The 27,013-nt window shown below is 43.7% G+C and overlaps 1 protein-coding gene across 6 annotated transcripts in view; it reads left to right on the forward strand.

The window, feature by feature from the left end:
* The window catches only part of Wdr27 (WD repeat domain 27), an 87,278-nt gene that overhangs the window by 21,854 nt on the left and 38,411 nt on the right, over positions 1-27,013 (forward strand). For 5 of the 6 annotated variants that reach the window (XM_060373305.1, XM_060373309.1, XM_060373304.1 and 2 more), the window contains exons 11-23: positions 839-906; positions 1,120-1,241; positions 1,649-1,731; positions 4,751-4,829; positions 6,437-6,514; positions 8,470-8,567; positions 10,318-10,407; positions 14,820-14,941; positions 16,400-16,533; positions 19,285-19,382; positions 20,043-20,164; positions 23,788-23,885; positions 25,134-25,236. In XM_060373305.1, coding sequence (XP_060229288.1) covers positions 839-906; positions 1,120-1,241; positions 1,649-1,731; positions 4,751-4,829; positions 6,437-6,514; positions 8,470-8,567; positions 10,318-10,407; positions 14,820-14,941; positions 16,400-16,533; positions 19,285-19,382; positions 20,043-20,164; positions 23,788-23,885; positions 25,134-25,236 — 1,295 coding nt within the window. The remainder of the gene's footprint in view (positions 1-838; positions 907-1,119; positions 1,242-1,648; positions 1,732-4,750; positions 4,830-6,436; positions 6,515-8,469; positions 8,568-10,317; positions 10,408-14,819; positions 14,942-16,399; positions 16,534-19,284; positions 19,383-20,042; positions 20,165-23,787; positions 23,886-25,133; positions 25,237-27,013) is intronic. The other variant, XM_060373307.1, reaches the window with a different exon arrangement.

Raw genomic sequence — 27,013 nt, forward strand, 5'->3', positions numbered from 1 at the left:
GGTCCTGTGAGGCTCCCGCTGTCCTTGTGTATCAGGATCCTGTGACACCCTCCTTCCATCTTTGTGGGGCTCCTGTGAGGCTGTCCTTTCCCCATACGTGTCAGGCATGTAGACACATGGATCAGCATGTAGGCATAGGCTCTCACAGGCCTATGAGAGACCTGACACGTTTCTGTCAGTGCTGATGGCAGTTCTCTCTAAACGCTTGGCATGGGTCTAGACAACCTACAGGGAGTTCCCCGCCCCAGCACTGTGTTCTTAGTCTCTCCCTCCTGCCCAGAAGCCCCATGCTCTTGTGTGTCTTGGTTCTGTTCTTTCTGTGTGGAAGACAGGGAGTTCTCCTAAGTGTGAAGTTTTCACCCTCTCTGTAGATTCTGAGGCTTGCCTACTGTTCATGGTGAGTGGGAACCCTGCTTGATCCTTTCCCACAGTGCTGTTCTCTGTAACACTGTGTTCTTGTCAGGTGCTCTGAAAACATCATTATTCTGCCGTTTCCGGCTTCTCCAGACCTCAGCAGGGTAAATATACGTTTCAGCACAAAAGTCTCCTTCCCCTGGCCTGTCTTTGCTGCTTGTCCCAGAGGTTCTTTGTCACTGTCAACCATGCTTCCTCTCAGCTGTGGATTCTGGCTGCAGTCCCTGCCAGCATTCACAGCCTTTCTCCCCCTGCATGCTTGTGTTCTGGCCCATGGCTAGATTCCTCACAAGCTGACTATGTATCCCCAACTGTGGGTTCTAATAGCACAATTAGTACCGAACAAATGACTCAGGCTGAACAAATGAGCCGACTACTTATTTCCATTTATCAAACTTTCAAATATTTATCTTCAACAATTAAGAATTTCAGAGCCTGAGTGTCCACATTGCTGGGTCCTGTGCAGTGATGAGGGAGGCCATCAGCCCCAAGGTGAGTGCTGCATTCGTTTGTGCTCGAATGTGTACCTCTTCGTTGTAATAACATTCTAATAACAATCTTGGTGATATTTTGTATGTGAGATTATGGCTTGTTGTTCACGTGAAGCCGATCCGACTGTTAAAGCTATGTTCATGACTGGAGAGATGGGCTACATGTACAAGGCTCTGGTCCAGGCATGCGGCTAATCTTTTAAGTGTCTCTTAGGCATTTTGCATACTTTCATCTATGTTTGGGAACAAGATTGCCGTGTTGGAAATCAACCTGGCTGCTCTGCTGAGCTCTCAGCAGTACCCTGGTACAGGAAGGACGCTTCAGGTGCTGGCAAGGTACAGTCTTTTTGCATATTGCATTGCACGTGAGTGCTTACCATGTAGCAGCATTTTAGGCCTTTTTCATATAAAGAAATAAAGGTAAAAATTGGAAACTTTCAACCATACTAATGCTAAATGAACTATTTTTTATGCTATGATTTTATTTTACTCAAACCTAAATGGTTCATAGTTTATTAATACTAGTTTATTTCAAAGTAGAATATAAATTATAAAATAGCACTTTCATAATAGTGTGTCAATATTTTTCTCATGAAGATAACAACCTTGGTATTTTAATTTCCAAATATTGTACATGTATACTTACGTGAGTTAATTTTACAATGTCCTTAAAAAATGTGTTTCATTGGAACAGTTCTATAATGTCATTGTTTTCTCTCACCATGTGCTTATTTTTATTTTAGCGGCCATGTCCTACCAACTTCTCCACTGTATTTTGGAATAATTAAGAAAAAAAATTCTAAGCCTGCTAATACCAAACGGCATGGTTAGTATAACACATTCTGAAACACATGCCGAGGGAGCCAGCTCCCCTCACAGTCAGCATGGCTGAATCACTTTGTGAATTCCCATGTGCCAAAAGAGAAACCTGCCGCTGCCGCTGCCCCTCAGGTTTATTGCACGTCGTCTCTGGTGGGGAGTATGCTCCACTCTTATCCACCTGAGTGAGGCATAATTCACAGGAGCTCAAGGCATGTCTCAGTGCTGCTGTGATTTCCTGGGGACTTGCAGTGGTTCCTGTGGTGGGCCCTGAATGTTCGCACAGAATGGTGCCACATCATGCACGTTTCGGTGTATGTTTCTTAATATCTAGCCACAATAACAGTCTGTCACAACTAGAAGTGATTTCTTGTATTAGCCAGTCTGTTTTAAATTATTTTTGATGATCTAAAAATAGGTTCTGAATGGTTTGTTGTAAATTGTAAAAAGAACCTTTATTTGCCTGTTTCCATTGTTGTCTCAGAGGCTTTCTTTTGGCCTCTGTCTAACCTAGGCCCAGTCCTGGAAGCTTCTAGCCTCCATACAATCTAATCTAGGCCTAGAATGTTTTCAGCCTCTGAGACTTACTGCTGAATAAGCTCACCCTTTCTAGTTCTTTCTGAGCTCAAAGCTGGCTGAGCTCAGCTGTTCTGGCTCAAACTCCTCTCCCAGCTGACTTATTCATTCTGGCTTCTCTTTCCCAAATTGCTCTGCTTTGCCTCAGACTAACTCTAATCTCCTGGCTCCTCCTCAATCTCTGGCTCATTCAGTCTTCATGTGAGTTTTTTCTCTACAACTCGTCTCTTTATTACTGTTCTGGTAAAACTGCCTCCTCTCTCTATGTTACCCCTTAAGAAACTTTCCTTTCCTCTCTTTTCTTTCCAGAGTTGGGCATATCCTATTCTGTCAAGTCTTTCTCTGATTCGTCACTGTTTCTGCCACTTAATTAGATATCACTCAAACATGGGTGCTTCCTTCTACAAACTAACTTTACCTTCATTGTTTGAGATAAAGGTATGTACCACCAAGCCTGGACTTAAGCTTTTCTTTACATAATACTTGTTCTATAGCAGGCAGGCCTTGAACTCAGATCTGCTTGCCTCTGTATCCTGAATTAAAGATGTGTTTGTATTCCAGCCGATTACACAGACCTAGAAGGTCTTTGGATGTGATTTTTTTTTTTTTTTTTTTTTTTTTTGCCAGAGCAGCCATATTCCAAGTTAAAATTTCTCTACAACTTCTTCCTTTCTGTTTAAGCTAAAAATTGCATACAGTTTAACATTTACAATAAAAGCAAATCATAAATCACACAAACTTAACAGTCCAAATGGCCTTATGGAGATCCACTCAGCCATTGATGCGATGATCCTCCATAGATGCAGTCCTGATCATCAACAACAGTCCATTTCAGCGTCAAGGTTTTCCAGTCTGCTAGTCTGATGAACTATCTGTCCCTCTTCAATTTGTTAAGCTGTCTCCATGCAGGAGGATCTGCTTTCTGTGTCATCTGCATTGCTGTTTTTCTGCATCTGTTCCTTGAGTTGTGCCTTTCATTTGGATCAGATCTTTATCAATTTTGATGCAACCCCTAGTTAAGAGAGAGAGAGAGAAAGAAAACAAGCAAACTCAGGTAAAGACTGAATAAGACAGAAAATGAGAAGGAGCCAGGAGATCTGAGCAGATTGTCAGAGTTAGTTTGAGACCAAGCAGAGGAATTCAGAGGCTGAGAGAAAAGTGAGATTGAATATGTTAGCTGGGAGTGGAATTTGAGCCAGAAGAGCTGAATTGAACCAGCCATCCCAGAGCTCAGAACAAGAAAGGGTGAGCTTATTAAGCAGTAATTCTCAGAGGCTGAAAACATTCTAGGCCTAGGTTAGATTGTTCAGAGGCTAGAAGACTCCAGGACCAGGCCTAGATTAGCAGATGGAGGCAATAAACCTCTGAGAGAGCAATTGAAACAGAGAATAAAAGTTCCTTTTATAGGCAAATAGTCCTCATATTGATTTTTCCACTATATATTTTAAAGTTAACTTCCATGTTAAGATGGCAGAATTCACTATATCCCAGTTATTTATATTATGTAGGCATCATTGATGATTTATGCTTCCTTGTTTTCCCTTCAATGACCAGTATAAACTCGGTCTTGTAAAATCTCTTGAATGACTTAAGAAGATGAAGGCCCCAGTCAGTTTCACTGATGCATTCTGTATACACACACCTCATCTACATGTATTCTTGCCTTTTACCTCTAGCTACTGGATTGGCCTCCTTCAGTTCTCTAGCCTGGCTTAGATGAGGCACTGAACCTCCTTTGTGTTTTTAGGGCCCCAATCATCCAGAGCCCCAATTCTGAGGTATAGAAAGTCATAAAACCCTTGAATTTGCTCTGTGGGGCAGGTGGCCTGCCCCTGTTTGCACCATGGCTCTTTTTGTTTATCTCCCTGCTCTCTCTCCTGCCCCAGTGGAATTCCTGTCAGGTTGAGTCTTTGTGCTGTGGTCCATTCCTGAGTTCTTCCAACAGGACCCTGTACTAGACTGTAGTCCAAATGCATTTGTATCACATGCTATTATCCAGGCATGATGCCACAGGCCTTTACTTCCAACACTGAGGAGGCAGAGACAGTTGGACCTCTGTGAGTTCAAAGCCAGCCTGGTGTATACAGTGAGTTCCAGAACAGATGGGACTGTTATGCAGAGAAAACCTGTCCCCCACCTCCCCACCAAAAGAAAGAAAGAAAGAAAGAAAGAAAGAAGCAAGCCACAAACAACCAAAACAACAACAAAAATAGAGAGAGTGAGAAAGAAAAGAAATACATGGTGTTACACCACAGTATGGCTTAGTATAGTTTGTATTATTTTCTATACCTTTAATTTCCTTGATGAATTTTTGGCTTAACTTCTGTGTGGAGCCTCTTTACTTCATGGGCCAGAAGGTCATTTTGTTTTGAATGTTTTGGGAGACTGTTTTTCTGGGACAGTGAAATTATAATCTTAAACACATGCTGCTTCTTTTACTTCATGTACAGCCGTGAAGAGTGTCATGGAGGACCGGCCCCTGGTTTTCCATACTAAAATTAGGTCATCTGGCTATACATCAGCACCACAGTAAGTACCAGCCATCATGTCTCTTGTGTCAGTGTCAGAATAGACCTGCAAGCATACTACTGGGATGGGGTTTAATGTGGATACTAATGTGTCTTGGGGTGGTCAGGGACCTATTGTAACGTAGGCTAGACCTCAGAATGCCACAGTCACCATAAGGGTAGCAGCTATACAGCTGCTACTTGTTAAATACCTGCTGGCTGCTGACCTCTCTCAGCTCCTTGTGTTTGTGTCAAATCGTAAGGTTGGGTGTGGTGAGTGAGAATATGGTGGCATTTTCATCTGTGAGGTCTGGAGAAAGGTATTACATCATTTGGATGTAGCCCACTAAGGCCTGACTAAACACCTTACATTTTTTTGAGCCTATTCACTCTCAAATTTCTCTCTCTCTCTCTCTCTCTCTCTCTCTCTCTCTCTCTCTCTCTGTGTGTGTGTGTGTGTGTCAGGGTGTTAAAACTAAGGACATTTAAGATCTGAAGTAGCAAGTCTGATGATGAGGCTAGCTATAGACCATGAAGCACAAAGCATCATGGTATAGAAGAAACTGCCTCAAAGTCTTCAAGAGCCTCAGGTCCTTCAAAGGCAAATCTATTTTTCTGTATAGTGAGTCACGCCATCCTTTAACTGCGGAGTCCCAGCTACCCACTGGCTCCCTTCACTTAGAGCATGTGGCAGGGTTTTGGTGGCATGTATGTTTTCTCCCATTTGATGTTCTTACCTAACCTTTCCTCTTACCCACCCACTCTATCCTCAGCTTTGAGACCCTGTGCAGGCCTTTTTTTTTTTTTTCTGGGCCTCTGACCTAGGCCATCCTGTGTGCAACTGTAGCTCTACCATCCTTACCTACCTCGCTCTTTGTCTTTCCCCAGTGGCAATGAGTATGGATGCTGTTTCACTTCTTGTCTGTTCTGTGCACAGGGGCAGCACTTGGCTTCTCAAATCCTCAAGACAATCAGGAGCAGATGGCAGGTGGATAAAAGGAGGGATGGATAGGTAGAGAGATGGGTAGATGGGGAGAGAGAGCACTAGATGGAAAGAAAGATGAATAGATAGAAAGATGAAGCCACACATGTGTCCCAGCAGTGGCCTACTGGTCACATAAACTCCAGGATAGCTATGACCACAGTCAATACAAAACCTTAAATCTACTGAAAACAACAGGAAATTTTTGTATGTTGATTTTAAATTTGATTGCATAGTACAGTTTTGAGCATGAACTTCACAGATGATAATGCGGCCAGAGAAGACACTTCCTGAGTGGATGATGGTTGATGGATGGATTGCGAATTCATGCCTTAGAAAAACAACGCAGCATTTTCATCTGTGAGGTCGGGTGTGGGTTCTGAGGATCCACACCGGATGGTGGTAGTCCCGATGCTGCCCTGGGACTCTTAGTTGAGAAGCATTAGATAGGGTCACCAAGGAGGAGGTGTGTAGCACTGTGACACATGTGAGTCAGGGTGAGTGACTGTTCTTGCTCTCCAGCTGAAAAAATTATATAAGTTTGTATATGTTCAATTTTCCTTATAAAATGTAAATGTATTAAGAAATTTAGAATTCTAATTGTTGAGAGTGATAAATACATATGTGTATATGTGTTTTCCTTCCAGTGGAACTATGTTTTCTCCAAAGACTAACATCAAGCATAATAGTAAAAGATCTTCAAAATGCAAGAACAATTACAAATGGTAAGTAATTGAGTGCATGTATTAGGTAAAACTGAAGTGACTTAGAAGTACTCTTAAAGTGCTTTCATAATTTTTAAACAGATATAAGACTATAGACACATAAATATTAATACAAATATGTCATTGACATGCATCCTTTAAATCATAGATGGTTGTCTTGTTTTAGAAAAATTTTGGACAGTCTGCCTTTTTATTAGGTAGTTAGTTTTGAAATAGTGAATTTTTGCTAAAATGCAATTGTAGGAAAATACTGTGTCTGAGAGCTGCCCACCTCTGAGAAGCATTTCAGGTCACAGTGACGGCAGAGCAGGCAGCCACAGAGTTGATGCTGCTTCTGGTGGCCATTGCTGGTTTATTGACCCAGACATGCTGCAAACATAGCCTGAATGTCTGTGCAAAGAGAGTCTGGGCCTTGAGCTTGTCTCAGGCTGAACTTAAGATATATAATGAAAAGAGAGATTATGGGCTTCCTCACTTAACACTCATTTTTATGTACCCCACACCCACTGACTATTTTTACAGAAATGTTTACTGGAACATTGAGTGTTTGTGATTGACTTTTGTCAGTTGGACCTATTACAGGGGCTTAATGTGGTGGTTTAACACATATACACAGCGATCCCTGATGAAACTGACCTGCTTTTATCTACTGCTCTCACTATATCATCTCTAGAGTCATCACTATTCTAATCCAGGTCAACATTTTCTATTTTTTTTTTCAGACTTGTACATGAGAAAGAACATATAGTATTTGAGGTTCTGCATCTGGCATATTTTGCTTAATATTCATTGGTTATCACTCAGTTTGCTACAAATGGCAGAATGTATTTACTTTAAGTCTAGATTTCCTTTTAAGTGCACGTGTGTGTGAGTGCATTTGAGTGTCCACATATATGAGCATCTGAATACACAGTACACAAACTATCCCTCAACATGGCTCTCCCTTGCTCTGTCCTTGGGGCTGGCTCACCTACACCCCCTCAACCAGGGCCAGCTTTACTGTGCTGCCCAGGTGGGGTACAGGGCCTGCTCGCCTGAGTCCTGCAGCTGGTGACTGCCAGAGGTGACAGGGGTTGGGGTGGGGGATCACCTCTGTGACCGTGCCACCCATCGGCACACTAGTTGCGGGGTCGGCTTTCCCGAAGTCACGCCCACACTCCTGCCACTAGGGCCAGCTCCACTGGGCTGCCTGGGTGACAGTCAGGATCCTCTCTCCTGAGTGCTGTTGTTGGTGAAAGATGATGCCAGCTTTCCAGAGTGTCACTGCTTGTTATGAACAGGCTTTGTATTAGGTCTTTGTGCCTGCAGTGGGCTTATGGGAGTGTCTGGGCAGGTTCATAGAAGGTTAAATTGAGTCCTGTTGATCTCTAGTTAGGTGTGCAAAGTGCATTTTTAACTTAAGGTATTTTCAGCTTATGATGGTTTAACATCATCTAGCCATGACTCTACTGTAAGTTGAAGAGTACCTGTAACTAGTTTTATAATACCAACCCATAGTCTATGAAACGGGCTTGGAAGTTGGCTTAGTGCCTAAGAGTGCTTGTTGTGCAAATAAGAGGGCCTGAATTAGAATCCTTAACACCCACATAAAAGCTTGCATGTATGCCTATAAGCGTGATATTGAGGGAAGGAAACAGGAGGATTCACTGAAGAATGACGCCTGCGGGTGACTTCTGGCCTCCTTGTAAATGCACACGTGTACTTGCCCCACACATGTGTACCTGCACATGCTTATCCTACACACAAACCTAGAAAGATACCTGTCTTTGACAATATAGGATACAGATTTGTTTTAAAGAGTTATCCATGATTGTGATATAAGAGTTTTCGTAGATTTTTCAGTTTTAACCATATAAAATGGTGTATCTAAGTAGAGGGAAATATACTTAAATTTTGGTTTATTTCTAATCTCTCTTGAAATTATTTCTTGGCTTTTACCATCACTTTCCTTAAAGTAGGGAGTACCCTTTGGAGAGTTTCCTACCCAGAAATCTCATCAGGCAAGTTGCTGTGGCCCAGGAGCCTGTGGCTGTGAGCTGTCTGCAGTTCTCAGGTAAAGTTGCTGGAGTCACTTTGTCTTACCTGCAGCTGGATTCTGTCCACTCTCCAGGTATGAATCTTGGCTGTATTAGTCAGGATTATCGAGAGGAACAGAACTGACAGAATGGAAATATCTGAGTGGCTTACAGACTAATCCAGCTAGTCCATCAATGTCTTATCTCCTGACTGAAAGGCCAAGAATCCAGTAGTTGTTCAGGCTATAAAGCTGGATTTGGTGAAGATCCCCGTCTTTGACCACTGTGAAAGTGCTTTTACTGACAGAAGCCCTGCAGCCTGGGGCTGAGCTTAGTCCCTTTTGTTTTTCTTCTGTGAACAGAAGGCTGGAACATTCCAGTTTCAGCTACTCTGTGAGATTTGGGGAGGGTAGTGTGAGGGTCCTGGTGAGGTATTGGTTCAGGGTCTGACACTTCCCTGGGGAAGGTGGCATGTGAAAGGCCAGTGAGCCTTGCCCGGTGTTGTTCTCAGCTGATCTACTCAGTTGTGTTGAAATTCCAAAGAAGTGGGTAGTAATACCAGGAAAGCCTCAGCAGCGGGATAGATGACCTTTCCAGTGAGGGACTAGTATGCAAAAAGCAAATGCTTCCTTCTTTCATGTCCTTTTATGTGGGTTGCCAACAGGTGTGACCTAGATTTAGGGTGGGTCTTTCTCCCTCACATGATCCAATCCAGAAAACCCCAGAGGTGTGCCCAGCTACTTGGGTTTTGGTTGATTCCAGATGTAGTCAAGTGGATAACAAAATAAGTTACCATGTTGGTCCTGGTGCTCCATAGTATGGGGTGGGTCTGGAGTGATGTGCAGCTGCAGTTGTACTTGCTGAGGCCATCACAGGACACCCCAGCCCCGCAGCACAGGAAGGGTGGCACAGACATACTTTTCTCCCTTCATGCAGGAGCCTGGAAAGATGGCTTTCCTTGGACAGATGCTAGAGATGTGAGCACAGGGGCATCCCAAGGTGGGCTTGGCACCGGCCCGGGAACTGTGTCCCTTCCTCAGGAGGACCATGTCTCATAGGGAAGAGCAGCTCTTGCCCCCCTTCCCCCCCAGGTGCTGCCGTGTTCTCAAATGTACCTTCCTTCCCAGAGCTCTTCTGTGGTCTCTCACATTTTTCTTGGTAGTGTCTGAAGGGAGTGGAGTGGCTGCTTGTGGGTACCCGTGGCTTTGTGCAGGCAGTTTCAGATCACCAGACTGCCCTTTCCTTCTTAAGTGTTTTTGGTGGGTCATCTAAAAGTTACAATGTATCACTCTATCTTAATGAATTTTAATTTTCAGGTAGTTATACACAAATGCCTTTTGAAGAATCTAATGTGCAGTGCTGTCAGTGGGTGTCTTTTGACATTTTCTGTATTTGCTTCTATGAAGTTGCACATTTGGTGAAGATCCCCGTCTTTGACCACTGTGAAAGTGCTTTTACTGACAGAAGCCCTGCAGCCTGGGGCTGAGCTTAGTCCCTTTTGTTTTTCTTCTGTGAACAGAAGGCTGGAACATTCCAGTTTCAGCTACTCTGTGAGATTTGGAGAGGGTAGTGTGAGGGTCCTGGTGAGGTATTGGTTCAGGGTCTGACACTTCCCTGGGGAAGGTGGCATGTGAAAGGCCAGTGAGCCTTGCCCGGTGTTGTTTCAGACTCTTCACTGCCCGAGAAAATGACTATTTATCTGAATGGTCGGTCTCCACTTTGTCAGTTGATCTGTGGGATTCCCATGTTACAATTGTACAGAACTGTTTATTTTTTTTTTTTAAACAGGGGATGGACAGCGGCTGGCTTGTGGCTTAGCTAACCATCTGTCCCTGGTCTTCAATGCCAGCCTTTCTGGAATACCTGCTGCCTTTTCAGGTATCCTTAATCTTGAGGGATGGGAAGTGTGTGTGTGTGTGGGGGGGGTGTTGTGAATCTTGTGGGCTGTGCTTGTCAGCAGCAGATGAAGCCAGTTTCCTTTACACAGGCTCAGTGGCGGGCTCGGGCTTCTGGAACAGGTCAGGCAGAGCCTGTGACCTGCCCAGTGCACATGCTCAGTAAGACAAAGCAGCCAGCTATTGCCAGGGCTTTCATGGACAAAAGCCAAAGCATTCAAACAGTTTTGGGCAAGTGAAAGACATCCATTCCTACAGGGGTGAAATATGTTTAAGTTAATAGAAAGTCTTATTGACGTGTACTTTGAAATGTAGTAGAGTCTGTGATGGATGTTTTAATACATTAAGCAGGGCAATAGCTTTTAAAAATGAGAGTAGCCATGTTAGGTTCTCAGTGTGCTAACTTCCTAACTGATATATAATTTCCCCTAGCTTTACAGTCAGGAATTTTAAGCTCTTCATTAGGATCCTGGAGCTGCTTATTTAGAAACTTATCTTGCTAGGTATTTTTACTGAATACAAATATACACAAAAACAATTTGTCTTTGTCTTAAGTTCATCTGCCTTATATAATCACTTGGGTAGCAGTGGGCACTCTTGAGTTGTGTCTTGATAGAGGCACAGACCTGGGTGTGAGCTAAAGTACTAGGAAGTTGATGGGGTCAGGAGCAGGTAAGTGCCTGCCTACAATCAGAGATGCTCATGGCCCGTGTATATTGGGCCCCTGGCTTATCTTCAGCTGTCTAGTCTGCATCAGGGTCCTTCAGTATTCAGGGTGGCTTGAAAGAGAAGGGAATGCTCTTCGTAGGTCTCTAGTTATCCATGCTGGTCTTGTCCCAGGAGTAGGAGTGGGAATGCCAGTGCCCAACCTTCGGTGATGTGTTGAAGAACCAGGCTGGGGCTCTTTCTGTAGAGCATCTCTATATGACCCTGCCCTGTCCATTGCTTATGCTGGCTTTCAGATCAAGTGGGTGCAGTCTAGGTAGACAGCTGATGCTGTGGCTAGTGACGATGGAGGATGAGGACAGCATTCCAGCACTGAGGGCTTCATCAGTGGGAAACCTGCGCTCTGGAAGAATTGCCCCACCTGCTGCTCCTTTGTGTGATCCCATGCAGTGCCTGCACCTGTGGTTAGGGAGAGACATGGATCTAAGCATCCTTGTTTGGTATCTGAGGCTTGTGAGGGTGTTATTCCACAGCTGATAAAAGAGGTGCTTCAGAGGTCAGGAGGTAGGATTGTGTAGGACAGCTATTAAGCATGTGTGTTGTCAGGTAAGAGTGCTCACAGGTGCCCTCCTCCAGGCACATGTGAGCCAGAGCTGATTTTGGGCCCTGTGTCTGTCAGGTGTGGTTTGTACTCAGTGACAGTACCACTGTGCTCTCTGCAGCACAGTCACAGCATCCTTTCCCCATTGCTTTTGATTGTTCTCAGGCCTGGGGAGTGCTTGAGACTTTGTTGTTTGTTTGATTTTAATTAGTCCTTTAAGAATTTTGTAAAATGTATTTGATCATATTCACCCCCCTCTTCCAACTCTTCACAGATCTACCCCTTCCCTAACCACCCAACTCTGTGTTGTTGGTTTTTTTTAACCCATCAATTCCAATTTGTGTTGTCCATAAACTTCTATAAGTCTAGCTTTGACATACTTTTGTATGGTTTTGCTTGACCCATTAGGGCCAGATCCTTAAGGAAAACTGACTCTCCCTCTCCCAGCATCTGTCAGTTGCCAGTAGCGTGTCATGCCTACCTCTCCTCTCCAAAATGGGATTTTGTCTGGTTTGGGCTTGCGCAGATCTTCTTCATGCTGTCAGAACTGCTGTGAGTTAATATGGCAACTGCCCTGCTCTAGCTGGAAAACACTGTATCCTTGCAATCTTCTGCAATCTTTGGCCCTTACAGCCTTTCTGTTCCTTCTTCTAATGAAATGACTCCCCTCCCTTGGGAAGGGTGTGATAAAACTGGGCAACACAAATGGCCTGTAATGTGTGTGTGTGTGGGGGATCTGTGGGACCCCAGTGGCCAACAACTTCAAAAGTGGTAACCATTCTGGACACTGGGCTTTTGATTTGTTAGTGTATGGTATCTAGTAGGAGTTTGTCACATTATTACAGAGTAGCCCCGTTTAAACCCTTCTGTATGTGTATGTATATTTTTCAAGAAGCTTTCCCAGCTGTTGGCTTCCATGTGCTTTTCTCAAAGGTCTTTAGTGTTGGTTATCCCTCATAATCTATTATCTAATCTGCTTTCCCAGGCCCCCTCCCTTCCCCTTTTGATTACTTCCTTTTACTTTTTTATGTGATTCCATTCTGTCTTTGCTCCATTGAAAGCACCACCTGTGGCCCCTTATTAATTTTCGACTTCCATAGGAATTCCAGATGAAACACACATATATGAAAGGTCAAAGATAACATTCAAAAATTAGAGAAAACATGGAACATTTGTTTTTCTGGATCTGGATGTTTGTTTCCATTCCTTTCCATTTACCTTTGTATTCCATAATTTTGTTTTTCTTAAGAGATGAATATGCATAATATTCATAAACATACTACATTTTCATTATACATAGATCAGATTGTAGACACCGAGGCTGTTTCCTTTTTTTTTTTTTTTGCTATTATGAATAGAGCAGTAGTGAGCACGAATGAGTAAGTGTATCTGTAGTAGGGTATAGAGTCCTTTGGGTATAGAATGCTATAGCTAGGTTATGTGTTACAGTTGTTTTCAGCTTTTTGAGCAACTTCCATGCAGATTTTCATAGTGCCCCACCTTGCATTCACATAAGCAATGAATAAATGTTCTTTGGGCATTTTTTTAAACTTTTATTAGTTACACTTTATTCACTTGTATCGCCCCATAAACCCCTCCCCCTCCCCTCCTAATCTCACCTTCCCTCCCCCTTCTTCACGCTTGCCCCTCCCCAAGTCCACTGATAGGGGAGGTCCCCCTCTCCTTCCTTCTGATCTTAGTCTATCAAATCTCATCAGAAGTGGCTACATTATCATCTTCTGTGGCCTGGTAAGGCTGCTCCCCCCTCAGGGGGAGGTGATCAAAGAGCATGCCAATCAGATTATGTCAGAGGCAGTTCCTCTTCCTAATACTATGGAACCAACTTGTACACTGACCTGCCAAGGGCTACATCTGTGCAGGGGTTCTAGGTTATCTCTATGCATGGTACTTGGTTGGAGTATGAGTCACTGGAAAGACCCCTGTGTTCAAATTTTTTGGTTCTGTTGCTCTCCTTGTGGAGTTACTGTCCTCTCTAGATCTTACTATTTCCCACTTCTTTCATAAGATTCCATGCGCTCTGCCCAACAGTTGGCCATTTTTACAAAAGGGATCTTTGCACTTTTGTGAAAAATACCAGAAGTCTACACAAGAGGGCAGCAAAGCCATTTGACATAATTTTTCTGCTTTGTAACTTTGGCTCTGTTTTGAGGTCCTGTTTCAGAGCAGCCTCCTGCTTACAACTTTCCTGGCTTTCCATTTCTGTTTCGGTGGCTCTGCCGGTACTGATTCACTGACTGCCCTTCCAGTTGCAGTGTGCAGATCCCCCACTGTGACCAGGCAGGGTGGGAGGATCCTGTTAGCTAGATTCCTGTCGAAGTTGTGGTTCCTTGCTTGGCAGTTTTCACCACACAGCACCCTGGGGTGGATGAAATGCGATGGTTCAGCACGCCGAGGTCACTGATGTCCTGTGCATGTGTGACACTGTGCAGCCTCCAGCTTCCTCGTCTGCCTGTGTCTACTGCTTCTCCCAGGGAAGCTCATGATGCCGCCTCCAAGTCTCTGCTTCTATGAACCCTCAGGCTCTTGTGTCTCTCAGAGACTCAGATAGCTGTGATTTCAGGTTTGCTTTGTAGAGACTATAAGGGCAAAGATGGGGTTAGGAGACAATCTCTTATAAGAAAGAGATTGAAGGGTAGGGACTGCATAGCTGAAAGATTGGGTAAGCACTGTCCCATCTGCCCATGGGTTCCCCAGCAGATGTTGCTCAGAGGTGTGCTGGCACCTGTATAGGCCAGCATCCAGAGCAGCCATTGGCCAGAGCAAACCAGGAGAGAACGTCCAAGCTTCCTCAGTGAATTCTTCTATTTTCTTCCTCTAAAAGAAAAGGCTCGTTTAAATAGCACAGACTACCACAGGGTCTAGCTCTCTGCACTTGCTGCTAGAGCACCACTTCTTACGCTGTTGTATTAGAACTTCCCCCAGCCTGGGCACATGAAATCAGAACTTTATCTTTAAGAAAGGTGAGATTTTAGAAAGGCCTTTCCTGTAGGGCTATTTGACACTGGGCCTGCTCTTTTAGCTCCACAGCAAGAAACAGCCTTCCTTACTCCCTGGTCTGTTCTGGTGCAGGCAGACATTCTCCTTGGTTCTCCATTTTTCCTGAATAGGTCATGATGGAGCTGTGAACACTGTCTGCTGGAGCCATGACATGAGGTGGCTGCTGTCTACAGGCCGAGACCAGACCCTGAGGGTGTGGTCAGCTCACAGGACAGAACTCGTGCTGCTTTTGGTAATGTGTACATGAGCACACATATCACAGTGGTTAGCAGTCAGACAAACTGCTTAGTGATCCTGAGCTGTGGGCAGTCACAGCTATTTGCCTCTCTTTAGGGGAAACCAGCAATAGATACAATGAGGAGCTGTTTCACTACAGTGGAAACATGATGGTGGGACAGTTTCATACATTCATGCACACATGAAATGCATGCATATGTAACACATGTTAACACATTCTTGGTGTGTGATATATACATTGACAAATACATTCAAGATGTATTTATATTTGTTATGGTATGAAAATGAGAAAAATACCCTTGATAAAACATGGATAACTTTACATGCTAGTTCACATTATATCATAGAGGTAGTAATAATGGCAAAGAGGCTGTTGTGTGAAGGAGCGCAATGACTGGCTTAAATGAATGTATGTAAGGTTATTTGGAAAGAGAATGAGAAAGGAGAGGCAGACAGAGTACACAAATCTTACTATTAGGTGGAAAGAAGAGAGGATGCTAAGAGACCCTGCTTCTCCTCATGAATTATGACCTGATGAACTGTGAACATAACCCAGAAGTGGTGAGCCTTTCAGAAGAGCCAAAGACAGACTGAGTCTGGATATTTTGACTTTTAATATTTAAACATAACAGCTTATGAAAGCAATAGAAATTGTACTTTGAAGTTTGGCCTTTTCCTGGGCTAGTGACAATGCTCTCGCTGGTGAGCTGCACATGCTCAGTTGGTCTTCTGGCCCACAAACTACAGGCTCTGGACACTAAGCTGTGATGCTGGGTGATTGGCTAGGCATAGAGAGCATTGCCAACTGCCACAGGCAGATGTCCTCTCACGGGTCATACCTCTGGTAAGGGCAAGAACAGATGGGCTCGCAGGGTCAGTACCCATCCGAGGTTCTCAGCAGACCTGAGGAAAGAATGCCCTGCAGCAGGCTCTCTGTAGGGTCTCTGGCTGGGCCAGATTGTCGTGAGACACAAAGTTGCTCTTCCTTTAAAATTAAAGAAAAGGCTCTTTAAAACACTGGTAATTATCATAGGGTCCTGAGATCTCTGTACTCTCCCTTAGAGCACTGCTTCTTGGAATTGTGTTTCAAATCGTGTTCTCAACTTCAACACTACTGATATCCTTGATAGGCAGTGTTTCATTTACCCCCATTTTCCAATTTTCTGAACTGTGTAGCACAAGACTGTAACTCCTGCTTATGGAGGCCGAGGGAGTATGAGTCTCAGAGTGATTTTGAGGCCAGCATGTAGTAAGATCCTGTCTCAAAATTCCCTTACCACCAAATTTTTAATATTTTTTTCAAATAAGCTTTGACAATGGCTAGTAAGCAAAATCAGCATGGCAAGTTGGCTGTGACAAGACATATGGTCAAGATGAGGACAGCATGTGAGGGGGTGCTGGGGAGAGACTGTGCTAGGTGCTGAGGAATTCTCACAGCTGCTCTGCTTCACAGGCTCCAGAGTCTTTGCCTAAGCCAGTAACAGCTGCACAGTTCTACTACCTGGATTCTTTCATACTGTTGTCTTCGGGCCCTGAATTTTGTCTACTAAAGTACCACATTGACCTCTGCAGGGATGACATACGAAGGTAGGTGGCCTCCCCCATCTTCTAGCCTTTATTGCTCCTACCCCAAAGAGCCAACCTCATTTCTCACTTCATTTCTAGAGACATGAGCTTTAAAATCTTAACTTAAAAAAAAAAAAGTTTGGAAACAGGTAGTATTAGTTGTTAGCTTTTCAGTTTCCTGGCCTTGGCATACATTTTTTTTCCTTTTCTCCGCTCTCTCTCTCTTGAGATTTAAAACTCATCTCTCTTTGCTCTTACCGTCTTGTTCATTTATTTCGCCCTTAGCCCACCATTTTGCCACTCCACAAGCAGTAGTTAGTGTAGTCTTGCAAGAAGAGTTCTGAGAGCATGTCTGCCTTTGCCTCTGTATTCCTCTCTTCTTTAATTATCTTAAGGAAATAGTCATGGACAAATGGAAAGATGAATAATAGGTACATGTTAAGTAGCTGTTATAATGTAGAAACACTGAGAAATTTAATTTTGGATAGTTAAACAGCGGTATTCACATTCTGTAATTCAATGTAAACATTGATATGTTACTTAGAAGACTATAATAAAAATGAGATGTTTTTGGTACTTAAAATAAGGTTGTATATTAAAATGTCTGGCAGAATATGCATCATAATGTTTACTTAAGTAATTGTGTTTTGTTTTCCTTCTGTATTTACCACCTTACACAATAAAACATATTTTACTTTTGTTATCAACAGAAAGTTGTTAAAAGCATAGGTAAAAAAATGCATCTTGGTGAGTGATTTACATCTGCATGTTGGATTTCATCAAATTTCTTGCATGTCAGCAACTGTACTTTTGCTTACCCTGTTAGTCATTGTAGACAAGACACATCATCTCATCATAGTAGGGTGAAATGACCCAAGTTAAAGTGAGGACCTACTAATTGCCTGCTGTATACCTTGAACTCATCTGGTGGGCCAGACTTGCAATGTGAGAACCATTTTGCATTGTCCGGGTCCAGTGTGGAGCCTAACCCAACCTACTTCTTTCACCCCACTCACCATCAGTCTACCCATCCCACCCACCATATCCCACTTTATCCTATTCTATCCTTCCCATTCCATCCTGCCCATCTCATCCCAACCCAACCCTGTCTCACTAATCTCCCTTTCTCCCTCCCTCCCAACCTTCCTCATCCCATTCACTCCAACCCATCCCATCCCCAAACAGAAAGCACTAGCTGCTGCGATTGGCAGCTCCTGTCAGGAACCTCAGATGTTAATATAGGTGAAGAGGGTCCCAACAAGGACTTCCAGTCATTGGTGAGCTGCTCTGTGCAACACATCTTTGAAGTCACCAGTGCTTATTTTTTTCTGTGATTACCTCTGTAGGCTCTAGTCTAGCCAGAATTTTACTCATGGTCTGAATTGACTTTTTTCCCCTCACCAGTGTTTACCTAGGTGAGGGTAGGTGTTTACCTAGGTTTAGGGTAGACATAGACTTATAATAAATAATTCTACAGATTAGTTGGTGGCAATGAAAAGTAGGGGACAGAGTTTCTACAAGCCATGTTTGTACTTGTGGAGGATGATCGAGGATGATGACTGTGCTTATGCTGGGTCACCTGCTTGGTCTTCTGTCAGGTTCTTTTTTCTTCTCTACACCTCTGCCTACCTAGCTTTCTGGAAAGTCTTCCCTCATTCTTTTGTTTTCTAGTTTTAACACATTTTCTAGATAAAATGACTTCTCTCTCAGCCATCCTTCTGTGTAGTTCTAAGCCAGCAATTTTCAACCTCTGGGTTGTGACCCCTTTGGCAAACCTCTATCTCCAAAACATTTACTTCATGATTCATCACAGTAGCAAAATTACAGTTATGAGTAGCAACAAAAATAATCTTATGGCTGGGGTCACCACAACATGAGGAACTGTATTAAAAGGTCACAGCATTAGGAAGGTTGAAAACCACTGCTTCAAGCAGTTCCTCAGGGCCACCTGTGTGACTACCATCCTGTCTTTGAACATTTATTCTCAAGATTCCCTTTCTCAAGATTCCCTTGAGACTCGAGTGCACTCTGTTCCTTTCTCTCTTGGCTTCTTCTCTCACATCTCTTCAGGTCTGGGGCCCGTGTCTAGATTCTGTTGCTCTGAGACCCATTCAGAGTTCCACAGCCTCAGATACAGTGCTCTTCCAGGCAGCAACGCTACCACCTGCTGAGAACACACCTGTCCTCATCCTGGGCAGTCCAACTTTTGCCCCGGGCCTGGCTTTTCTCTTCCACCAGCCTGCCTATTCTGACATTGTTTCTGCCTTTTCCTCTCCGAGCTGTGCTCCAGCTGGGCTGAGACTCCTTCCGGGGCTAGCCAACCCATTACTTTCCCTTAGGGATTATGTCTGTGATTAAGATTTACACGTCCACTAAAGTAATGCCCAGTGCTCTGAAATAATAAGGACAATCTGTAGGATTAGATATCAACACTATATAACTGGCTGAATGCCTATGAGGGAATATATAGTTATTTTAGAATTAAAGGACGAACTTGCTATCTCATAGGAATGAGTTATTTTATAGTTATATAGAATATACTGTTGTTTTCAGAAGACATTCCTAAGAAAAAAACAACCCTAGAATTTCTGATAGAAAATTAAATTAATTTCCCAAAGGAAGATTAAGGTGGCCTGTCAGTCATTCCCTTAGTATTATAACATGATTGAACAATACAAAGCCTTTATTCTCATTTTTATGATTATAAATGTAGAATGTTTAGTTGTAGTCAGAAGAAAAAACATTGGTCATCTCCTCACCCCTTTCTTCTAGGTATAAACCAAAAAGCAGGTATAAGCCTATTTTCAGGCTCGCATTGACCGGTGGTGCGGACGTGAGCAGCCTGTCAGCAGTGAACGACTTTTATTCCCGTATCCTTCCTCCGAGCCCGTTGACGTGCACTGCACTGACCATTGCTCTCTAGAAGAGCCCTTCTGGGCATCTGAGAAGCCCCAGGCATTCTGCTGGGCATAAAGGTCAGAATGAATAGTTCTGCTGTGGAACATGAGCTCTTTCGGAGTAATTGTAGGTGGAGTAATCTTGTCTTAATAGCAAGAAGTCCCTCCGAGGAAGAACAGTCTGGGCTATGACATAGCAGGACGAGTTCACTGGACTCATCTGTATTTACTGATGATGCATAGTCAGTTAGTGCATTTTCTCAGCACACTGTCACACTTGCACTGGACTGGCAAAACTCATAGCAGTTGCCGTTTGACAGAGCATGATGCTGGCTCCACAAGAGGCTGTGTCCGCCTCATGCAGCGGGGCACTCATCTTTGGCTCACACTGTGATTCCATTCGCTGGCGGTGTCTCTGCTACCCCTTGTACCCCGTGCTCTCCTGCTCACTGTGAACCTGCTGCCTCTTCTGCTGCCCAGCTGGGACCTATTTCCTTTGGAACTTTAGAATTATCCACTCCTGAGTCTTATGGGGTTCCTTTTATTTTTGTTTTGTTTTTTTGAATAAAGTGGGTAGAATGGTGTGCTCACAGGTGAGGCTGCTGAGACGCTCCCTTGACTGACTTGCTGCAGACATCATCCTCACAGCTGGCCGGGACCGGACTGTGGAAGTTTTTGACCTGAATGCCGGCTGCAGCGCTGCAGTGATAGCTGAAGTCCATTCACGGCCCGTCCACCAGATTTGTCAAAATAAAGTGAGCTTGCAGATAATATGATTAAAAACTCTTCCCTTAAAGTGTTGAACAATTATAAATGTATTATGATGCAACTTTGTAAGTCCTACCACACCCAATATTAGCTTTTTCCGATCATCCAACAATGCTAAAGGTTTGTCTGTGGCTATAGATCTCTCAAAGACTTAGTTTTTTTTAGTATCTTAAAATTATGTCTGTCTGTATCTGTGTACAGACGCTAGTGTCCTTGGAGGCCAAAGGCATTGAATTTTCCTGGATCTAGAGTTAAAGGAGCTTGGTTATTCTGTGTGGGTGATTGGAACCAAGCTTGGGTTCTCTAAAGGGCAGTGCATGGGCCTTACCTTCAGCCGCTGCAGATGTCTTAATAACATTGGCTTTGACCATTTGTTCTTTGTCTTGATTAATTGTGGATCCACGTGACTGTCTGTGACACATCCTCACTACAGCCGGGCTAGCTCCAGTCGCACATGCACTGGTGGGAATGAATGGCAGTCCCTGAGTCACAGCTTCTCCCCGAGCTGGCGGACACAGTTGTCCTCTTTGATATGCTGTGGTCTTTAAAGATGTTCTCCTCTACATTGAAGTCTGGGGTTGACAGTAAATGGGCTAAGTCCTCTCTTAGTTAGGTTTCTACTGCTTTTGTAAAATACCTGAGCCAAAAGCAACTTGGAGATAAAAGGTTTATTTCAGCTTGTAGTTTATAGTCCCATCATGGAGGAAAGCCAGGGCAGGTACTCAAGACAGGATCCCAGTGGCAGAAACTGATGCATATGCCATGGAGGAGAGCTGCTTACTGGTTTGCTTCCTCTCGCTCAGCGGTCTTATACAACTCAGGACCACCTGCCCAATGTGGCACCACCCACAGGCCTACCCTTTTTACCCCCACCCCCCAAGCCTGCCTCCTACCAGCTAAGAGGGTCCAGCAGGAGCTGAGTAGGCCCTTCCTCAAGTCCCCCAAGCCATGCTCAGTCTGGTGCTTGTGCCTCCTGTTTACGGTTCCACCATGGTTCTTGTGACAGGGCTAAGGTAGGGACAGCAGGCTGTGGGTGGGGGACCAGTGTTAGGGAAACCTACTGCTGCTCTACAGGCAGATCCAGTGCTGGCCCAGGCAGGCAGTGTACTCTCCATTCAGTGTGTCATCAGAGAGTAGAGAAAGCCTGAAGATGACGTTCTTTCTTAAGCACACCGGGACAGCAGCAGGTTCTCTAAAATAACATGTGTTGACATCAGTGTCAAAGTGTTTCTGAGGAGGTCTGGTGATTCTGCCCCATTTCACAGGGCAAACCTGAAAGCCACCAAGGTTATGGCTTGAGGCATTTCTTTCTCTTAGGAATCTTCCCATTGAGAGTGTCTGCCTGAGGCATGAAGTGCAATTGCATGGTCTCTGTGCAGTGACTGCAGTGTGCTCAAGTACTTGCCCATGTGGTTTTGTGGGCTGTCAGTTCTTTGAGAGCCACTGTGGTATGCTCATAGATGTGTTAGGAAAAGCAGTCCTTTTTTTAAATGGGGAAACAACTGGCTTAACTTCCCCAAAACAAACATCTGATGGCTATGGGATGGAATGTGAGGAAAGAGTATGAGATCACAGAGGCTCGCCCATGCTTAGTGGCTTGTTTTCTGAAGATGCCTCTTATATTTTTGTGCATGGATAGAGAACATGTCAGAGGAGTGAGACTCACCACAGCCACGTGGGTGTTGTGGCTTGTGCTGTCCTTCAAGGCCAAGCACGGAAGCATCTAGGGTATACTTGACCCAAATATCACATTCCAGTAAATATAAAGTAGGTCACTTCTCACTTTGTGAAGCTTAGGACCCAAAGTGGCGCTCCAGTAAGTGCCAGTGAGGCCTCTCTTGAGTGTTCTGAGAATGTCCTCCAGCTGTTAAGCTGGACGGGCAGGGTCTAATCCATTGCTCTGTATTTACAAGAATGCCTTGAACCCAGTTGATGGCCAACTTTTCAATTTCTATGTACTATCTCAATTTTTAGATTGAAAATATTGTCTTAAGGTTTATTGATATCTTTAAAATCACATCAGATATTTCTTCTTTATTAAAAAATCCTTAAGTGTTCTGTTTCTTTAATGTTCCTATGGATAAAATACTGGCAATAGCAACTTAGGGGAAGAAAATATTTATTTGTTGAGAGACCTCAGGGCAGGAATTCATGTGTGAACCTGAAGGCAGGCCTGTTTATTACACACAGCCTTAACCCTTGGCCAGGGAACTCAGTCACTTAGCCAGGAAAGTCAGTAGGAGCTTTGATGGAGTAATTCTTGATGGATGCTAAGGAGTCTTATGTTTATGCCAGGACAACATGCCCAGTGAGTGGTACTGTCTAGAGCAAGCTGGGCTGTCCTGTACCAATTAACAGTCAGGGCATGGCACAGACAGTCTGTTCTGGGCAATCCTTCAGTTGTGGGCTTGCTGTCAGATAACTGTAGGTTGACCTAAAGTGAGCTTCACAGATATGAGGCAGGGAATAGACCACTATGTGTCAGATTTCTTGACTATAAATGGGGGCTGAGTAGTTGTTTGCTAAAAGGATGAATAGCTAAAGAAGTGTGTGGAATTCTGTCTGGCACAATTAATCCTTAGAGTACAGCTTCTTATCACTGACTTAATGCAAGTCTTTATTTCCTGTTTGAAAATGAAGAGTAACTTCCATCTTACATTGAGTCTGTTATAATATTTCAGGTAATCCTGATATAGCAAGAGAATGGAAGTCTTATGAATTATAGCATGCTTAGGGAATGTTTTGAGCTTAATGGTTTCTCTGATGGTATTCAGTTGTTTTACACAGCTATTCTTCTTCTGGGGATCACAGATATGACATGTGGGGTTCAGAGGTACAGAGCCATACATTCCATGACCAAGGCTCTCTTTCAGTGTATCTTAGCATGTTAACTGGCAAATAACTCTCAGTGCTCACTAAGGAGAGCATTGCAGTCCAGATCATTTATTGAATAAAGATTATGATCAATACTGAAAAAAACAATGCTTGTGTGTAAACATCTTAGTCTTTTTTTCTCTGTTGATGTTTTCTATTTCTGTGGCTCTCAGTGGCTTGAGTGTGGAGAAATCACACATTAATAATTAAGGTTAGTGTACTTGGTTAGTTACCCTACTAGATAGTGTTGAGCCTGGGGTTATGTTCTAAGAATGACATCATTAGTCACAGAGCACACTTACATAGGCTGAGGTGATTCAGCATCACCAGGCCATAGTCTTGGGAGGCCTGTGGCACGTGTACTCACTTACCTACATGGGTTGCTCTGCTGTTCATGGCTGCATGGAGGTTTAGAGTCCTATTCCAAAGCTATCCACTTAAGAAAGGTTATGTTGCCTTCAGGCTTTAGATTCCAGTATTGTTAGGTATTATTAGTCTTTACAAGTTTTTCTTGGGGTCCGTAAGATGGCTAAGCAGGTAAAGGCATTTGAGGTGAAGCCTGAGGATGACGTGAGTCTGATCCCAAGACCCCACATGATGGAAAGAGAACACCAACTGCAAGTTGTCAGAGGTCTGTCTCCACATGCACCGCAGGGCAGGCCCCCTCCCAAATTAAACAAGTGAAATGTTTTTTAACAGCTCATCTTGATTTTTCGTTTTTCCCATCTGACGACAGGGATCATCCTTTACCACCCAGCAGTCCCTAGCATACAATCTTTTCCTGACCACAGCTGTTGGTGATGGGGTCCGACTGTGGGACTTGAGGACCCTGAGGTAAGGCCATCCTCCATCACAGTGCTGCTGCCTGAGGGAAGTTGGAGCTGAGCTGGGAATGTGACCTAGTCCTCCTTACAAATGATACAAAGCTGTGGATAGTGTAGGTAGGCTCTGGAGAAGACCGGCTTATTCACAGAATCAGTGCGGTGACCTTGGGATGATGGAACCATGAGTGCCAGGCTGTTCTCTGAGGGCCAATCACACATGGCTTCTGAGAGTCAGAGATGTGAGAAGCGGCAGGTCCACTATAGGTGCAGCCATCCGAGACACACTGTCGTGCTCGCACCGAACACCAGCCCTGGGCTCTCGCAGCTCCACTTGCACTGACGGTACTTCACCTTGGCTGCTTGATCTCCCTCTCCTGAGGAAATTTCTATTGAAGCTTAACCTTTATCTTCTGAAAGTTACATTACAAGTCATCACTATACATTGCATAGGTAGTGCAATACAACTGACAGATGTTAACGTATGTTCATAGTACACAGATATTCACAAGAAAACAACTAGCAGCGTGCTTGCTTTTTTCTTGGTCAGTAGTAGAAATATAAAAGTCCCACCCTACCTCGATTATATGGCGTATGTGATACCTTGGCCTTGACATGCTCCGTGGTACCCACTAGGTATTGGCTATGCTTTTTGATGCCTTTCTAAGGAAGACCCTGGCTACTCCTAAAAGGGGTTGGAGGTTCACCCTTAAGAAAAGTGCATAAATTCATTAACTTTTTTCCCTGAGGAAGTTTTATAGAGCACTGGATAAGTGGTTGTAAAACTCAGTCCTCTTACTAGAATTCTGCACCTTCCCAAAAGCTGTGAGTTGTTTCTTTACATAATTTATGATTTTAGAAGATTTGTTTGAAAACTTATAATAATCTATAGAAATGCTTATTTAATATTTCCCATATATGAAGGTTCACTTGCTCTTATTTGTCATCTTTGAGGATTTATGATTTTTGAGGATTTATGATTTTTGAGGATTTATGATTGTTTTAAAGGTATTCTTATTTACCATTTAATAGTCTTCAATTTGAAGTTTTTTTCAAGGATGTAGTTCAGTGGTGGAGTGTTTTCCTAGCATATGAAAAAGCCATGGGTTTGATTCTCAACATCAGAGATACCAAGTTTTTTTTTTTTTTCTTGTGGCTATTAGCTGGTTCATTTTATAAAGGAAAACGTGTTGATATCTTCTCATTTGTTTTAAGCTGTAGCAACCATTTTCTGCTCAGATGTTTCTTTATTCCCTCCCAGGTGTGTGCGCCGCTTTGAAGGGCATCCAAACCGCTGTTATCCTTGTGGAGTTGCTTTCAGCCCTTGTGGAAGGCTCATGGCTTGTGGTGCAGAGGACAGACATGTATGTATGTGCGCTTGCTCCAACGTAGGATTTCTAGGCAGCGTTATCAAATAGACCTTCAGCACCATTAAGTCCTGGGATAAAGATCTATTTCAAGCCTGATAGTATTTTAAGAGAATTACCCAGCATTAGAATTCCCTACTAACAAGCTGTGGCCATGAAAGGCTCCTTTTTATTGAACCAAATACACACTTGTCATTCATCATTCATTTCTTCCTTTATTAGTTATCAGAGACGCTGGGTACCTACTCCACAGACGACTGTAATGTGTGGTGTGGTATGACAATGTGATGGCGTTAGTCCATACCGTGCAGCTCATGTGTAACAGTGTCCCGTATCCATAGTGGGTTGCTTAGAGAACTGCGTGTTTCTCCCAGGGCAGTTGCTCCCCTTCCTCACGACCATTTGCTCCTTGCCAGAGCTGCATCTCCTGCAGGCTTGGAACACAGAGATCTTATACTGTGCCAGGGCTGTGTCACACATTGCCACATGGCTGGAGGCTAAGTCCACAGAAGAGGCCGGCTCCCTCGTGAGGTCTTGGTGCTCCTTGGCTGCAGACTGTGCTGCCCCTTCCTCCTTCTCCCCTTGCACCTCTAATTGCTCTGTCCTCTGAGACGGCACTTGTCGGGTTGAGTGGTTCTCTCCTATAAAGTGTCCTCATAAAAAACAAAAACAACAAAAAAAAAAAACCCCACTATATTGAGAGTTACTTGAGGTAAAAAAATATGGTGGTACCCAAACAAAAGTCTGGCTGTGACCTGCGGGATGCTTCTGTGGTGCAGGTGGGGGATAGTGAAGGTCTCCAGCACTCCTTGTTACACCCCAGCCCTCAACACCATTTCCAAAATGAGCTCAGGCTTCCCTGGGAGAAGACCACTGTCAACAAGCAGGGCGTCAAGACAGCAAAATGCATGCATGATTAGCTGATTCCTTGTCAAGGAGATGCAGATTAAGACCAGTGGTCACCAAAAGCATAGGAAAAAAAAGAATCGCCTAGAAAAGAAAAGACTTTCAGTTATATGGCCCTTTCTTCATTGGAACTTTATTCATTTTTCATTTGTTTCTCCGGAATACTGCCAAACTATTTTCAAAAACAATTGAAAGGTTTACTAGGAAGGTCGGAAGGCTGATACATCGTTGACCACACTGCCATTCTTGTCTGCCATCACTTCTTACAAGCTCTTTGTAACCGACACTTTGCATCCAGGCAACATAAGCTAAGAGAATGTGTTCTGAGGAGTTCACTAGTTGGCTTTGTATGTGGAGTTTTACATCACACTGCTTTGGCTTTTTTTAAATTTTTTTTTTTTTTTTTTTACAAAAATGGATGTTTGGCATTTAAGTATCATACTGTCCTACCACCAATGAAAGGCAGAGATTCAGTGCTTTGGTTACCCCTTTGTCAAATTGGAATGAAAGTGATGGGCATTCCTCCACTTTTCCAGTGATAGCATTTACAGCACTATCCGCAATCTGTGGGTCGCTCCTCCTTTGGGGATCACTTAACAGATATCCTGCTTATTTGGATATTTATGTCACAGTTCATAACAGCAACATCACAGTTATGAAGTAGCAACAAAATAAATTTATAGTTGGGGGGTTCCACAACAGGAGGAACTGTATTAAACGGTCGCAGTATTAGGAAGGTTGAGAACTTTTTTCCCATAAGTCACTTTTTGTCGTGGTATTTTATGACATCAACAGAGGAGTCACTGACACACATGGTAAGTGCAGCTGATTCTGGTAGAGACACTTCAGAGTCAATGACAGAAAACCA

Source organism: Meriones unguiculatus, chromosome 20 (genome assembly GCF_030254825.1).
Source record: "Meriones unguiculatus strain TT.TT164.6M chromosome 20, Bangor_MerUng_6.1, whole genome shotgun sequence".
Lineage (NCBI taxonomy): Eukaryota > Metazoa > Chordata > Mammalia > Rodentia > Muridae > Meriones > Meriones unguiculatus.